The 17,820-nt window shown below is 37.0% G+C and overlaps 1 protein-coding gene across 2 annotated transcripts; it reads right to left on the reverse strand.

Moving 5' to 3' along the window:
• Nucleotides 1-1,576: 1,576 nt before the first annotated feature.
• LOC311295015 (uncharacterized protein) lies at nucleotides 1,577-12,676 on the reverse strand. Of its 2 annotated transcripts, XM_084416184.1 has the most exons (7): nucleotides 11,368-12,676; nucleotides 9,617-9,946; nucleotides 8,635-8,955; nucleotides 8,003-8,347; nucleotides 6,764-6,892; nucleotides 6,607-6,635; nucleotides 1,577-6,305 (listed from the first exon to the last, which is right to left on the reverse strand). In XM_084416184.1, exons 1-7 carry the CDS (start codon nucleotides 11,492-11,494, stop codon nucleotides 6,267-6,269), a joined length of 1,320 nt encoding a protein of 439 aa, XP_084272310.1. In that variant the 5' UTR covers nucleotides 11,495-12,676; the 3' UTR covers nucleotides 1,577-6,266. The 2 variants fall into 2 exon arrangements, with proteins under 2 accessions (XP_084272310.1, XP_084272309.1); XM_084416183.1 differs by lacking the exons at nucleotides 1,577-6,305; nucleotides 6,607-6,635 and having other exon boundaries at nucleotides 6,777-8,347; nucleotides 11,368-11,568.
• Between the last annotated feature and the right edge of the window lie 5,144 nt (nucleotides 12,677-17,820).

A 17,820-nucleotide genomic window follows, 5' to 3' on the forward strand; every position in this document is an offset into this window, starting at 1 on the left:
TTCCGCTCCGTGTGCGCCGCCGCACTCTCCGTTCCGTGTGCGCGCGTGTGTGTCTGCGCTCTCTGCTCAATGTTCGACTCCGTGTTTGCGCTGCGCGTTCTGCTCTGTCGTTAACGGCCCAAACACTCCAATCATGTACCGATCATGCACTGGAAAAGCAAAGTCTGCTCAAATAATGTGAAATTTCTCAGTAGTAGACTTCTGTTTGCTGAGCTGGTATAGTCACGCTAGCAACAATGGTAAAATGACCTGCTCTGATCACATGCTCTGGTAATAATAGCTTTGTAGGAATATATTTTATTTTGATAATTAGTAAAAAAAAAAATGGGAAAAAAAAATCTTAAATTGATTGTTGATTGATTATTGAAAAATAATACATTGATTATATATGTTTAATATTATTTTAATATAGGGCTATTTTCTGTTCCTTTTTTCCCCCGGTGTTTCATTTAATTAGGTGATTCTAAGTTTAATTATTGATGATTACAAGCTTGGAGGAATTGCAATTAATTACAGCAAATTGTGCAATTAAAGCATTTTTTTCCCAGTCTTAATTTTTAAATATGAGCAGGCCTACAAGCTGGGATTGGTAATGCTGCACTGTAATCATAGTTATTTATTTATTTATATTTTTCATTAAATTTATTATGTGATATTGGTTTGAGACTGAGAGTATTTTATTTAGTGGAGAACTTTGCAGCAGTATTTTATTTATTATTCTTTTTTTTATTTTATATATATTTTATTAAAAAGTGTTTATAGTAAAAAAAGTTTATAGTAATAAACAACCTGCAGTTTAATGTTTGCATTTCTTTCCCTTACTGTACCGAAAATAAACCGAACCGTGACTTTAAAACCGAGGTACGTACCGAACCGTGATTTTTGCGTACCGTTACACCCCTAATAAATATTGATTTGAGTTGCAATTATTATCTGTATATTATCTTAAACTTTCACTAATAAATCGGCCTATCAACAAGACAGACACTGCAACACTCGTAGGTGGAGTGTGTGTAAGGCTGGACAAGGCTTAAAGGTGATGATACACAGGGCAACTTTTTGAGCAATCTTGCTGGGCAATGTTGCCGTCAACGGGCAACCAGATGAGACACAGGGTCCATGACTGATCTAAATGATCCAGACAGAAATTTACTGCCAATTTTCAATGGGAAAGTGCCCAAGCAACAATCGATCGGCAAGATTGCCCAGCAACATTGCTCAAAAAAAAGTTGCCCTGTGTATCATCACCTTTAGCCTTCCCCTGGTCACGGACTTGAGACTTGCTAGGAGTTTTCTCACTCAAACCACTGTCTGCTGCTCCTTCTGATTGCTTTTAGAGGGAAAAGCTGCCTATATTTGGCAAACAATCCGGTGCTTATCTGTGTTTGTGCTCTGGAGAACATAAAAAGCTTCTATTCTATCAGTCCCTGAAATAGATCTCATGAAATTAAGTGCACTTAAAAGTTATTGCACCAAAATACTTTTGTTCTGCTTTTGCATCTTGCACAGCTGACCACAGGCTGGTGACATTAAGAAGAAAATGTCTTAAATGTCAAACGGCCACAGTCAGGGAAACTACATTTTGAACTTTTTGTTTCATAGACATTGCACAATCAATTCTTTCCATTGAGATATACAATATGAGGTAAACAATGGCTTACATATAAAAAAATATAAAGACATATTTAATGTATTCCAATTATATGAAATCTCAAGGGCAATTAGCAATGTTTTAGTATAAAGTCGTTTTTGGGGGTTGTTTTTTTAACATGCCACTATACAGCGGACTAAATTCATCTTTGAAGTATGAATAGAGATTCTCAGACATTGCTTTGTTATTGTTGTTCTAGTCATCTGTTTAATGGTCATAAATATTTCTCCATCTTTGTATTCTTCGTTAAAGCCAGTTTGAACCATTGCAGTGAACTGGGCCTATTAGAAGCTGCTTCTTATTTTGCTAATGCAATACAACAGTAATTGTAATGATGAAAAATGCTTCTTTACATTGACTTTCTTTGTTGAGTTTTACCTCAGTGCTGGTTATTACAAGAAACAACTGAGCACTATGGAATTTCATTAGTTAGGTCATTAAATGAGTAATGTAAGCATGATTAAGCTAACCTGTTCCTTAACTTGCTATTATACCATCTGAGCAAGCATTTCTGGATGTACCTCACATCATGCTTTAGAGTGAAGACTAGGGGTAAACCAAACCCATGATGCAAAACTTATCATGTGTTGCTTGTACACATTTGTGCAGTGCAACTTGTGGAGATCTTGTGGAAAGCCTGAAACCCTGAGATATTTGACCGTCTTGACCTCAGATCACCTATGCTTATAGATTTTGTGTGTGTTTGTGTACTGTCTTTGACCTACATTATGAGGAACCAAGAACTGACTTTTTAAAGGTGGGGTATGTGATTCTCTTTATTGTCCATTTTTTTCAAAATCACTTAAAATCCTATTCCTAACCCACTTACAGCCACTGAGTTAGAAGCACTGAAATGAAAATTAAGCAATTGAATCATCTGTGGAACGGGCAGGACTCGAAAAACTCCAGCCAAGACCACCTGGAATCATTGGACAGTAAGTTCGTCAATCGTACAGTAAGGTCGTACACCCCCCACCCCCTCAGGGCCAGCGTTGGAGGAAAGAAGGTGCTTCAAAGCACGTTTTCCTTGACGGATGCGAGGTAAAAAAATAATCAAATAAAAAGAGAGAGAGAAAAGTCTATATTCTACTAAGGTCGTGGTTTGGGCTTTTGTGAGGAGTTTGGCATATTATAGTACTTTAGCTATGACACTGAAATTACTTTTCTGAAAACATTTAATGAACACGATGACGAACACTTCTAAATCCTGCCGGCCTTATAACCAGGAAGCGCACAGATCTGCAGATAAACATATTTCCATCACACGTGATAATATCATAAAATACAAGCTCATAAATGACACAAATAATTAACAGTGGACAATCACAGCACAGCAAAACATTCTTCAAGAATAGAACTAAACGAGGCATGCAAAGGCGAAAACATTTAAAACAAAGAGATGATGTGAATAAGTACATCATTACCGTTAAATCCCAGTAAAAAAATACACTTGACAGTAAAAATAAAATAAAAGATCAGCATGCCATCTCAAATGCTTCATAAAAGGTTACAATGTTGTAAGACTGAAAATACTGGTTGAGGCCCTGGTCTGAGACGGGCTAATTACCATTTGACCTCCCCCATACGACCTCACTTCCGCAAACTACTAAGAACTCACACAAGAATATGGTTTAATGTGAATGTTTATCATTGACTGTTATGTTTTTGGTGTCATTTGAAATGCCTCAAAGTGAGTGGTACAGATATCTCATATCCAGATAGATAAAATAAAAGGTAATTAGGTTTTAAGAGTTTATGGATAACTGACTTACAAAGGAAGGTGGTCTCTCAAGCAAATGGTCACCCACCCCCATGAAGGTGCTTCTTTTGTTAGCACATGTTTCCATGTGAAAGAGGTCTGACTATTTAATGAGATGCAGCAGAGAGTTCGGGGCCTTTTCTGTATTTCAGATCGGTCCGTTAGGATGAGAGATATAGATCTCTCAGCCGCACGTATTTCTTAAAGTTGGGTTTGCATCTTCTCTCTATTCCAGAGCATTTGATGTTTTGTATCGATTATCTTTGAATTGATTATGAAATCGGCATGATACATTTACCTGACATAATAAATTGTTACATTTGATTATTCTAACTGACTTTGACATTATTTTCATTGAAGAGTTAAACGGAATAGTCAAACATTCACCCATGATTAATGATCCACAGATATCATTAAAACCCTTTCATTTATGGAGTCAGATGAATTAACGAGAGAATACATAACTAAATGTATTGTAAATTTAACCAACCAATACTTTGCATGAGTTAGGACAGAGCACGTGATAACCTTCCCCGTGTATTGGCGGACCGGCAGATTGGACCAATTTCACGGGCCTTACAATGTTAAAAGACATTTATTAAAACAAAAATACAAAATTCCTGAGATTCAGAGTTTGATCAAGACTTAAGACTTCAATTCGTACTTGACAGCACCATGAAGCGAATCCCAGCGCTGATGATACGCTGGATTCAATAAAGTGTGAATAAACTCTAGCCATTTCATTCTTAATCACCGTACAGTTGGAAAACAGAATAAAACTTGAGCGTTTGAGTAAGCGAACACACATCTCCAACACATATTGGTCCCTGACGTGTCAACAGTGGCTTTGGCCAGGTGGGGTTTATAACATGGGGCGGAGCTTTAGATTCTAGAGAGCGTTTGATTGGACAAAAGATGTGATGAGAAGCTAAAGTCTGCAGTGATGTCATAGAAATCCATGATCCATTTTAGCGGAAGCGGAAGAGACTGTAAGTTTTGAATGTAACCCAGTAGAACAGAATTCGACAGTTAATGGGTTATTTCAGTTTATTTGTTTTAGTCTTTAGTCAATTTATTTGTTTATTTGTTTATTTTTTTGGTTGATGAGAGTCAGAATGTAGGCTCATAATTGGCCGACGCTGGTCATGTGTGTGATGCTGGCCAATAGTGAGCCTACGTTCTGACGTACAACCCAGAAGCGTTGCGCTGTTACACTACGTGAACTCACTCAGAGGAACACACAGAAGAAAATGAAGAGTTGAATAAAGTCGTTTTTTTTGCGCACAGAAAGTATTCTCGTCATTTGATATAAACTTAAGGTTGAGCCACTGTAGTCACTTGGACTATTTTAAACATTGTCTTTAACTTTCGGGGCCGGCAAATATCAATTTTCTTGCAGCCAATGGAGGAGTGAGACAGCTCTCAGATTGCATCAAAAATATCTTAATTTGCGTTGCGAAGATGAACGAAAGTCTTACAGGGTTTGAATAGAGTGAGTAATTACTGACAGAATTTTCATTTTTGGGTGAACTAACCCTTTAAGGTTAACATATTCATACTAAAAGCTAAAAAAGTTCAATTTTGATTTCAGTGGGCCTTGATTTCTAGTGAAATTTCACTAGTATTGGTACTAAAGAAATCTTGGAATCGTGACTATCTTTCTCTGTGAGCGATGTGAGATTCTTCTCTTGTTTCCCATTTTCTTTTCAAGTTCTCTTTTAATGAAATTATCAAAATAATGATAATAATAATAAACTTTATTTTATAAAGCGCATTTAAAAGCAACTTCTCAAAGCACTGTACACAAAATAAGCAATACAAATGTAACATCAACAATTAAATGCTAATTAAAAAAAATATGTCTCAAGTCTACCTTAAAAAATGTTGTAGCTCTGAGCTTCCCTAAGATCAAGCGGAAGAGAATTCCAAAGGACAGGAGCATATGAAGAAAAAGCCCTGTCACCCATAGATCGTAAGCTTGTATGAGGAACAACCAACAAGTTGGATTATGAAGATCACAGTCTCCGAGTTGGTGTATAGGAAAAATTAACAATTCAGATCAATAATAAGGAGCCATGCAATGCTTTATATGTCAGCATCATCTACTCTGAATCTGACTGGAAACCAGTGTAAGGCCTCCACAACTGGAGTGATATGATTGCATACCCTGGACCCAGTCAATATCCGAGTTCTGTACATATTTCAGGTTGTTTAGTGTGGATTTTAAGACTCCAGCTAAAAGGGCGTTACAATAATCTATCCTAGAGACGACAAAGGAATTCATCAGCTTTTCAGCTACTGAGAAATTTAGCATAGGACGTAATCTTGCTATATTTCTGAGGTGAAAAAAAGGATGATTTAACTGTACTCTGGACAAAAGAATCAAATGAAAGACTAGTATCAAAAATAGAGGCCAAGTGATCGTAACAAATGACCAAGTGGTAAATGATAAATATTAAAGAGCAGAGGGCCCAAGACTGAGCCTTGGGGAACACCAGTGAGAACAGAGCTAATCTCAGACCTGAAACCGCCTATGGAAACGAACTGAGAACGGTCGGTGAAATAGGATTTAAACCACTTCAAAGCTGTCCCCGACACCAAAATCTTGTTCAAGGCGGGCGAGTAATAGACTATGATCAACAGTATCAAAAGCTGCACTTAAATCAAGAAGGATGAGAATGGAAATTACACCAGAGTCAGAAGCCATCAACAAATCATTGGTAACTTTTACTAAAGCCGTTTCAGTACTGTGGAATTTACGAAAACCTGACTGAAGAGGTTCAAACAGGTTATTAATTGTAAGATGGTAACACAAATGAGAGGTACTCAAGTATAATAATAAGTGTTATGTAGGTGTTAATAAGTGTTTCTTCGTGAGACTTCAGCTCCACTTGCCTGTATATAAAAGAACACAGATTCACAAAAGGTAAAAGTAAACCGGATTGATGTTACTCAAAGGCTTGGAATTGCAAAAAATAACTAAATATCTTAAAATGTAGGATGTTTCTCTTCACATTTAATACAATAATTCATCTTTCCTAAAGAACCTGCACATTTAAATGCTTGAAATATTATTTAAACAAATTATTCTAAGTATATAATACTATAAAATGTGAACCACACACAAACATTTATTGAGCGCACAGATGTGAATCTATTTTGCAGTCAGACAGATTCAGGTCATGTAGTTTCTCACCTGTGTATCGCGCTTCGTCCTGTTCGCTTCTGGAGGAAAAACAACAAACTCTATTAAACACTTTACTTTGGTTAGAGTAAAAAAATATCTTTTAAAGATGTTTTTAAATCTCATATTTCAATCTTATTAAATCATGTGTACAGTATGTTACACTCACCGTTCCTTCTTGCTCTGCGCTTGCAATAACAGCAAATCACAGCAAGAATCAGAAGAAGAACAGCGACAGCGACAGCAACAGCTGCATATATTCCTGGCCAGAATGGAGTCGGACCTGGACCTGGAAGAGCTAAAGACAGACAGTTACAAAGTGACTAATAATTCAACTTCAACAGTATTTTTGTCTGATATCCATTTCTACATGTTTCTACTTTGGTCATCAGTTGTATGATGTTGATTTAAGCAGTAAATGGCTCCATCTTGTGTGTTTTTGAAGAACTAGCAGCTAAACCAGCATCACACACTGTGAGATCAACTGGAAACACCAGCACAGAAACAGACTATTTATACATTCATTTTTCATCTTAATAACATTAGTTCACTTTTTTTTTGCATGTGAAGAATTCTTTTGTCAAACAGATCTCAATGAAAACATTTTTTTGTGTTAACTTCAAATCCACTGCACTTTGGATTCTTGGTGAACTAAAAAAATAAATAGATGTATTTAAATTGACGATAATAAAACGGTGATAAGAGATGATATTGTCCAGAACAAAAGAGTTTAAACTACCACCAATAGAAAAAGTTAAAGCTATAAATTACAGTTTAAGAGTAAATGTGTTTGGGACAAATTAGCTACAATACAAGTCGATAGTTTTGGTAAGATTTTTCGAAATTAGTCTCTTCTGCTCGGTTATGACAATTTTAAAAAATGGTTTTCTATTTTAAAATGTAATTCATTCCTGTGATCAAAGCTGAATTTCTCGCATCATTTCACCAGTCTTCAGTGTCACATGATCCTTCAGAAATCATTCTGATATGATGATTTGATGCTCAAAAAACATTCATATTATTATCAATGTTGAAAAGTTATTTAGATTTTTATTTCAGGATTTTTTTGACGAATAGAAAGTTTAAAAGAACAGCATTTATTTAGAAACAAAAACACATAGAAACAAAAATACATAGAAAACATCTATTTTAAAGTGCAAAAATATTTCACTTTTTTTTTTTTTTTTTTTTATGAAATAAATGCAGCCTTGGTGAGCAGAAGAGACTCCTTTCAAAAACATTAAAAATCTTACCGACCCAAAACTTTTGACTGGAAGTGTAGATGCTGTGTGTGAATTAATATACAGGTAAAGAGAAAACACCCCACTGAATGTCACTGCAGAAGTATTAAACACTTTAATGATGTGATTTAAATGGACAAGACTTGCTTTTAAACATGAAGACTCACCATGAACAGAAACACTGAAGATCTTTTCACTGATTCTGCTGTCGCTGATGATCATTAGTTTATAAACTCCAGAGTGTGTGTTTCTGGTGTTTGTGAAGCTCAGAGATCCAGTGTGATGATACAGCTTCAGTCTGTCTCTGAATCTCTCAGTAACTTCATTACACTGAACATCTGTACTACAGATAAAACTGGAATCTCTAATGCTTGCATTTTCTCCAGTGATTTCAGCGATGAGAATGCCCATATAATACCATCTAATCAGTAATTGTTGGTTTGTTAGAACACCAGTGTTTAGAATTAAAGGATCTCCCTCCATCGTTTCTTCCGTATCAACACCAGACACACCTGGAGAAGAAACGATTAACATTAGTCGAACAAATGCATAATAGTGCTTTGAAAATGCTTTTTCTACATGTCATAAAGATTGTAAGTAGAGAGATATTTCTAGATTCACGGTGAACATTCACTTTATGAACATCATACAACCATGAATAAATGTGTTTTTGAAGAAATGATCTTTATGCTGTGTGTGAATTAATATACAGGTAAAGAGAAAACAGCCCTGAATGTCACTGCAAAACTATTAAACACTTTAATGATGTGATTTAAATGGATAAGACTTGAAGACTCACCACGAAAAGAAACACTGAAGATCTTTACACTGAATCTGTTTCTGTTGTTGATCAGTAGTGTATATTCTCCAGAGTCTGTGTTCGTGATGTTTGTGATGATCAGAGATCCAGTCTGATTATCCAGCTCCAGTCTGCCTCTGAATCTCTCAGTATTATTACACTGAACATCTGTACAGATCTTACTCTGATCTCTGTTGATTAGAGCGATACGAATGCCATTAAGATACCATGTCATTCTGTCTTGTTGGTGTGTTTGAACACCAGAGTTTAGAATGACTGAATCTCCCTCCATCACAGACACTCTATCAACACCAGACACACCTGAAGAAGAAACAATTAACATTAGTCAAACAAATGCATAGTGCTTTGAAAATGCTTTCCTATATATCATAAAGATTGTGTGTAAAGAAATATGTCTGGATTCACGGTGAACATTCCCTTCATGAACATCATACAACCATGAATATTATGATACTGCCATTTCCCAAAACATTAAGATCCAATTGAAGAATTTTTTTTTATCATTATTATTTTACCGTTTCAATTGTAGACTTAAATAACATGTTTTCATTTACACTTTTATTCACCCACATTGCCACTAGTAACAACTGATGACATCACGGCTTGATCTTTGCTTGATCAATCAGCGGACAGAGGCATTTTATTCCCGCTCGTGTAGAGATGGAAAAATACAACGTGTTTATCTAGTTTGGTTTTATTGTTTTTCCATTTGGCGGATTACAACAAAGTTTGATGAAAAAAAAAAAAAAAAAAGATTTGCAATTTCTTTCTTTATGTTCATGAGAAGGGTCGAATATGTGATAAATGAACGATTTCTTTGTTTTTCCGTTTAAGACAAAAACGAGAAAACAAATTATCCGAAGGTACACGGACCAATAAATAATGTCACTGTAAAAAGTATTAAACACTTGTGTGATGTGATTTAAATGGACAAGACTTGCTTTTAAACATGAAGACTCACCAGTAACATAAACAATGAAGATCTTTTCACTGAAGCTGCTCTCACTGGTGATATGTAGTGCATAATCTCCAGAGTCTGTGTTTCTGATGTCCATGATGGTCAGAGATCCAGTCTGATGATCCAGCTTCAGTCTGCCTCTGAATCTCTCAGTATATTCATTACACTGAACATCTGTACAGATATTACTGAGATCTCCATTGATCCGAGCGAGGAGATAGCCAATATACCAATCAATATTTTCATGTTGGTTTGTTTGAACACCAGTGTATAAAGTGACTGAATCTCCCTCCTTCACTGCCACTCTAACTTTATCAGCGGCACCAGACACACCTGAAGAAGAAACAATTAACATTAGCCAAATAAATGCATAATAGTGCTGTAAAAATGTTTTTCTACACATCATAAAATAGTGTTTAGATGTCTGTATTCATAATGTAACACAGAAGAACTTCATTGATTTACGGTCTAGCATCTGGACCAATCACACATACAAATTATTCATTATCTAATATCCATTCACCATCAAGACCACATCAGCAAAGATCAACTGGAGCCTCAACAGATTGCATCAGGACAGTTTAATTCAAATGGGCGAGACATGCAAGTATCAAACTTAGTCTCATTATTTGATACATTAAGTATCCTTACCCCTTTAAAGAAGGGCGTATTAGAACTAAACTGATGGTTTGCTCAAGGCTGTTGATCTGCTGACAAACAATGATTTCAAACAATGCTATAACTTCTTGCTTTCCTGTATTCTGCTTCAGCTCTCTTTCCCTTGGTAAACTGTATGCATGTATGTGTGTGTATGTTAGAGTAGTTAATAAAATCTTGTTCATGTCACACGTAAAGTTGTCCGTGTCTCAAGCTCATAACTGAAGTCACTAATCATAGTTTTTGTCTACTTGCTCTTAGTAGTACTGTAAATTAATTAAGACATTTCCCATGCCCCAGTAATGTACATTTCTTAGAGTTAATAAACAATTAACACTGAGTGTTCACGGGACAAACAGGCTAATTGATTGTAATATTAATGTACAACATTAAGTTAATTATATTAACTGATCCAAATATTCATAATCAATTATAACCAGTTATTATTGATTATTATTATTTCATAGAGCTAATTTGCTACAACACTTTCACTCATAAGAAAAAATTCACGAGGCTCATGGAACAACTTGTGTTCAAATTATGTTATCTTCTAACACATGGACATTATGAATATTACCCATAAAAAAACGTTAGAAAAAATTGTGCCATTTTCCAAAAACATTAAGGTGTATGGAACATTTATTATTGTAATCGTTATGATTTTTACTGTTTCAATCTTACACTTAAATGAAAATATGTTTTCTTTTACACTTTCATTCATCCATAGTTATACACTACATTCATTCAATGCACATTTGATCAGTTTATGCAAATGTATCAATATTTACTCACGGTATGAAGCCCATGTTACTTTTAGTGTTTTTTTATACCATGTCACTACAACTGCACATTGACAAGGACATATCTAATATAATTTTATATTTTGGCCATGTTTTGAATGAAGCATGGGCTGTGCCGAGAAATTCGTTCATCGTTCATTTTTATCGTTGACCAGAAAAGAGATCACGTCTTACATTGATGGAGTAGAAGACAAAAAATACATGAATATCCGTCGAATTTAAAGCTAATAGAGCATATTATGAAACTTTGTCGGTCGTATTACCGAGAAAATAGTTAGTAATGTATTATTGTCTTACCATGCAGACGTAAGCACACCAACAGTATGAGAAGAGATCCAGAGACATGCTTCATTTTCGCTTTTTGCTCAAAGATGAACGCAGATTCAGTAAAGTAAAAGACAAGTGATCGGTTGTTACTCTGCATTAATAGCACTTGGCGACCAGTACCAGATTTAAAAACAGAGTTAGGACACTCCCTTACATTCACACCGCCGCCGGTGTGGTATCCTGTAACCCTATAGTAAGCAGTGTTGCCAGATCTCGCAAGACAAATAAGCAACCAGGCCTGTGAAAACAAGCCCAAAACAAGCGACTTTTTTACGGAGCCCCCTTAGGTTCCGGGAAGAGAAAAATAAATAAACTGTGTGCACGGTTTTTGAACTGTGGGTACAGATTGTCAATTTACATCCATGTGGACAGATTGGTAAACTGTCCGCAGTTTTGCAAAACTGTACACACGGTATAGTTTATTTATTTTTATTATTCTCCCCCCTGAGCTTCAGGACATAGACAGTAAACATGATAATTAAAAATTAAACTAAAATTAAAATGTGCGCACAAATAAATATCATCCTGAATTCACAAATTCTCTATTTATTATTGCAGGGACTGCAGAAGATCGCATTTTTAATTAACTATAACCCACAAACAGTAGAAATTATTGATAATCTAGTGTGCAGCAATAAAGTGTCTCCTGCTCTGATAAACAAATGAGTGAGTTAGAAAAGACTTAAATAAACTAAACTGATTTAAAAACCATTCCAGTCAAAACCATTTTGAACAGGTGAGGATGAGGCTTGGTCTAAAACATTTTTCTTAAGACTCATAACACTTTAGCCTCATATATATGAAGAATAACACCACCATTTCTCTTTCTCCCAGTCTGTAATATTTCTTCCCATATTTCGCCCACTTTGTCACTGGCATTTTTGTTCCTCGAAAAACTCTCCTACAGTCCAGTCACCATCAGTCGCGACTCGCGCGTATTTTCAAAACGTCACGTTTCCGAACCAGAAAAAAAAAAAAAAAAAACAGATTGCCCTACTTTGCCTCTGATTGGCTAGTACTCGTTGCACTCTGCTGTATCATGTGTGTAACGGGAAAGGGGAGGGAGGGAACAGGCAAGACAACTCCCACGTTTAAATAACATATCGAAAATTTCTGCTTGACAACTTATTATGGAGCTGAGAACAAGCCCAAATAAGCAACTACACTTTAAAAACAAGCCCAAAAAACCGCGACCCGCGACCCGCGACTACCAATATTTGTAAGCGACTTTACAGAAAAACAAGCCCAAAGTCGCTTATAATAAGCGGACTTGGCAACACTGATAGTAAGGGGTCTGGGCTGAGGACCCAATTAGTATGCCAGTAGTATGCCTGGTCTAAATCTGTTCTCGCGATACGGTAAGGCAGTATCAGTGCAGTATAAGCTCAGGAAAAGCTCATAGCACGATCATCGGATAACGTTAGCTGTATGCTATGCTATTATCTAAGCTAATTAAAAAACACTACCAACGAGAAATGTTTAATTTCACAATCTATAGCTTCGGTTAAATACTAGTATATGAAACGTATAATTTAAAATACATTAAATACATTAATGATTCGTTATAACGTAGTACAAACGTCTTCTATAATAAAGTGATTTTGTATGATTTGTAACCAGGCACTAAAGCGATTACCCATAAAACGTGCTTTGAACCAATCGGATTGCTTGGGTCCTCAGCCCGGACCCATTAGGGTTACAGGATACTATACCACACCGGCCAGTAGCACCCACTGACAGTGGGTAGCACCTCACTGCAGTACACGAGATCCAGGGGGCGGAGTTGGATCCAGATATAAGGGGTGGAGATGGGTAGGTTTAGGGGTGGGTTTAGGGATCAGGGCAGGGTGGAGATGGGTAGGTTTAGGACGGTATATGTAGGGTAGGAGGAGTTGGATCTGGATCCGACTCCTCCCCCTGGATTCATGTTCTGCAGTGAGGACCATCTCCCGCCGGCGAACGATATTTTTTTCCCTAAGATGGTAGGGGAAGGTAGGTACCGCCTTTTTCGCCTCTGATTGGCTAGAAGGGCTCTCCTCCGATTGGTTATTTGATTTGGCCGTGAAACGTCATCTCACGTTCATGGCATACTGTCGGCTAGTCTGTTTTGATCGTCTTTACAACATAAGTAAACGAAGTCAATCCAACATTGCCTATGGGAGAGCGGGGCACAAAGTAACGCTTTTTGACTTTCTCAGTTTGTGTAAAACCTACTTATGGTTCATTTATTTTTTCCCACATTAATTTCCCTCATGTCTAGTACAATTATGTGGTTTTGTTTTATTAATAGGCCTACAGTATACTCTTTTTCCGAAAGAATGAAAGTGAAATGTGACAACATGCCCCATAGGTGGGGTACACTGTAACATGTGAGGGGCACATTGTAACATGACATATGACAGCTAAAAATGTTATCTGATCTAATAAAAAAATATACAAGACAAACTAAAATATTTTCTTAATTAAATATAATGATTAACTTTTTCATATAAAATAATGGCATTTTTTAATAATTAAATATAAACTCATTTTTGAGTTTCAACTACAAACACAGGAAAACACAGCTATGCAACATAGTTCAAAACAAATAAATAATTAGTCATTTCTGAACATTGACTCTCAGTCTTTATTCACCTTTTTCTCACGTTTTCTCAATAAAATTAATAAAAGTATAGAATATAATAGCATATTTCTAATAGGGGCACATTGTAACGCAGTGTGACAACATGCCCCGCCTGCACAACTGGGGTTTAAACCCGGCGAGTGTCTTCTGCTAGTTAGCGAAGCATTAAAGAACTATCTCAACTGTTAAATAACATATTGGAGATTAAAATAATATCAGATTTGTCTAATTTTAAATAAACACAAAAAATAGAGATGAAAATTTAACTTAACTAAGAAATTTACTTTTGCTATGGTTTAATAAATGTCTATGGATATCTTCCAAAAAAAAAAAAAATATATATATATATATATATATATTGGCGCAATTTTTCTCTATAGTGTTGATATGGCAACTAGTCAATACACCAAGTTTCATCATGCTAGCATTTGTTGAAGTATTTAAAACAAGTGTGTTACATTGTGCCCCGCGCTGCCCTACTAAGAAAAGCGCTATATGTGCGTGTCTTCAGATTTATATTCCAAGTTCACAATTTCATAGCCTGTTTAGATTAGTCTTAGCTGTTTGGGGGAATTTTGTGACGAACATGTGAACTTGGGAGTACAAATCTGACCAGCCTACGTTTCGTAAACTCGCCAAGGCTCTCAAGTACTGAACAGTTAGAGTACATAAGCATATTTAGGCCTATGCATTGCCTGGGTTTAAGATGTATGCAATACAATAAAACGCCACTATTTTGCCCAGCTGTGTGCAGTGCAGTGCACTATTCATGAAAACTAGTGATGCATCATCATGCTCAGCTTTGACTTAAGGTCCATTAAATAATACAAACAATTACACAGAGGGAACTAGGTATGGAAAGCAGTGAGACATGTAATGACTATTGTACACTGCAGTGGAGTAACATTGACAACCACTGTTGAAGAATTTCCCTCATGTAAAAGTCTGAATGCTGTAATGCCCAGCAGAAAATACTCACAAATGGAAAAGTACCCAAAAGTCTGTAAATGCAGGTGCTGGGATGCGCTGGCAGAGAAACATGTTTTTTGAGATGTTCCACCAATAGAAGAAGGTTTAGGGAGAGATGTATCTAATGGGGGCAAGGACACAAGGAGTGACAAAGAACATTTTTCAAATCAGACTTCAGGACCTGTGCAAGCAATACAAGCAACAAGTGTGCCTGCTGTTGATCGTTACAAAAGACAATCACCTTTGAAACCTCTGTCTGTGCCTTCAAAGTCTTTTGCTACTTCCTTGGCTGGTGCATGTTATCGCTGTGGATCTACAAAACATCTTGCAAATGATTCCAGATGTCCTGCAGTTTCTGTAAAGTGCAATAATTGTCAAAAGTTGGGACACTTTTCAGTGTCGTTCACAGCAAACACGTTCTGTACATGAGATTGAACTGCCTGAGCTTCAGATTCTTTACATGCAGGATTCAGTATCGAATAAGATAAAGTGTACTACTACTATCATGACTGCATCAGCCTCTGTACCTGTGGAGTTGATTGTGGATTCTGGATCTTCCGTTTCCTTTCTGCCAAAATCTGTGTATGAAAAACACTTTAAACACGACTCTTTGCTGCCTCCTTCTGTTAAATTGGTGACGTATTCACAAGATCCAATACCAGTGCTTGGTTGTCTACCTGTTACTGTTACCAGAGATAATATGAACTGCAATACGCCAGTCTTTATAGTTGAATGTGGCACTGCTCTTCTTGGAATAGATCTAATTAATGGATTGCATCTCAAGTTTGAAGGTTCTTCCATACTTCCAGGACCGGCTCAATCTTCAGCCCCTGTAATGCGACTTTCTGCTTCTGTGCCTGTTACTAAGCTAGGATGTGCAAAAGGCTTTGTGCATAAGGTAAAGACTTCTCCAGTGGTGAAACCTGTACGTCAGAAACTCAGACGGTTGCCATTATCTGTTCGAAATGCTGTCAGTGATGAACTTCAACGCCTTCTTGACTTGGGTGTTATTGAACAAGTGGATGCATCACCATGGATTTCTCCAATTGTAGTTGTTCAGAAGAAGACCGGTGGTATTCGCATGTGTGTAGACCTGGGAGAACCAAATAAAGCTGTTGTTGCGGACAGTTATCCTTTGCCCCATATTGATGAGATGATGTCTATTCTGCGTGGAGCAACTGTCTTCTCTACAATTGATTTAGAGAATGCTTATTTCCAGCTTTTGTTACATGAAGAAAGTCGTGATCTGACTGCATTCATCACCCATGAAGGACTATTCAGATTCTGTCGAGTACCTTATGGCCTTGCTTCAGCTCCATCTGCGTTTCAGAAAATGCTAGCAACTAGGATTGCCAAACGTAGCCAATTATCTGAATGATGTCACTGTCTGGGGACACACAAAAGTGACCACGACCACATGCTCAAAGTGGTTCTTCAGCGCATACACGATGCAGGCTTACAGTTGAATGATTCAAAATGTCACTTAAATAAAAGCAGTTTGCGCTTCCTTGGTCATACTGTATCTGCACAGGGTATTTACCCTGATGAGGATCATCTTAGTGCAATGCTTCATGCTCCTGTTCCTAAAGATCTACATACAACTTAAATAAATAGGCTATATTAACCATAAACAAGAGTCTATAATGAGAACAATGTGATTAAACAAAAAGCAATATAAAACAAATATTATATAAAACGTGCGCAAAAAAGTACTGTGTCTATCCCATGTTTTTGAGAGAATAAAATCGTCACACCCTGGGAATCTGGCGCAAAGTATCTATAATAAAAATGAAAGTTGCGGAAACCCCAGTAGCAGTATTAACATTAAGTGACATGGCATCTGACGCACAGAAGCCAATGGCACATGTCACTATACATATTGGCACATCCGGTCTTCATTGGCATGTGCCAGTGGATAGCAGGGGGCCAATGTTTCGAAAAAATTTGAAGCTTCCCCGGGTGCCACCATTGATTAGCAGACCATCACCTGCAGTTAGCATCCCATTGACTCTCATTCATTTTGGCGTCACTTTGACAGCGAATAACTTCACATCTGAGGCGTTTAAAGACTCCATTTGTCCATTATTTATTTCTAAAGAAACACGACAATGTATAAAAGGCTCCATTACCTTCTATCTTACGTTATGGCCCCGTAGAAGCAGTTTTTGTAAAAGTAGGCTAACGATTGTGTCATAACCACGCGACTCTCTGTCGCACAGTAGAGAGATTACCGTATGGACAGGAGGAGAAGCTCGCGCGCAATCGGGGGGACGTGGAGACAAAATGACAAAATAATTAATCAGAATACTTAGCAAAAGTTGCTCCTCATGGACAGCTCCTACTCACACTCTCCGTCTCTGCAAGTTTCGGAAGGGAATGATTCAGATTTCTCTTGGCACAGCTACTAGAAGACAGACGGGTTGCTCACGTCACATCTACGTCGTCAAGCTCAGTTTGAGTCTGCGCAGTACGCTCAGCCATCAGGAAGTAAGTGCTTCTAATTGACTTCACTTTTCTCTGTTGAATCCAATGGGGTCGCTGTGTCCATTTCTTATACTGTCTATGGAAGCAGTATTAACATTAAGTGACATGGCATCTGACGCACAGAAGCCAATGGCACATGTCACTATGCATATTGGCACATCCGGTCTTCATTGGCATGTGCCAGTAGTGGCCTGTGTCACTGTACGTGTGAGTAAAAAATGAGTAAACAAAGTCCATTGTAGTTATGAAAGTTTTCCATTGAGTGTTAGATTGTTCGATGTCATTGAGCCATTTTTAAACGAGCTGACAGCGACGATTAACGTCATTCTACTTTACTAAGGAAATTT

Source organism: Rutilus rutilus (assembly GCF_951802725.1).
Source record: "Rutilus rutilus genome assembly, chromosome: 8".
Classification (NCBI taxonomy): domain Eukaryota; kingdom Metazoa; phylum Chordata; class Actinopteri; order Cypriniformes; family Leuciscidae; genus Rutilus; species Rutilus rutilus.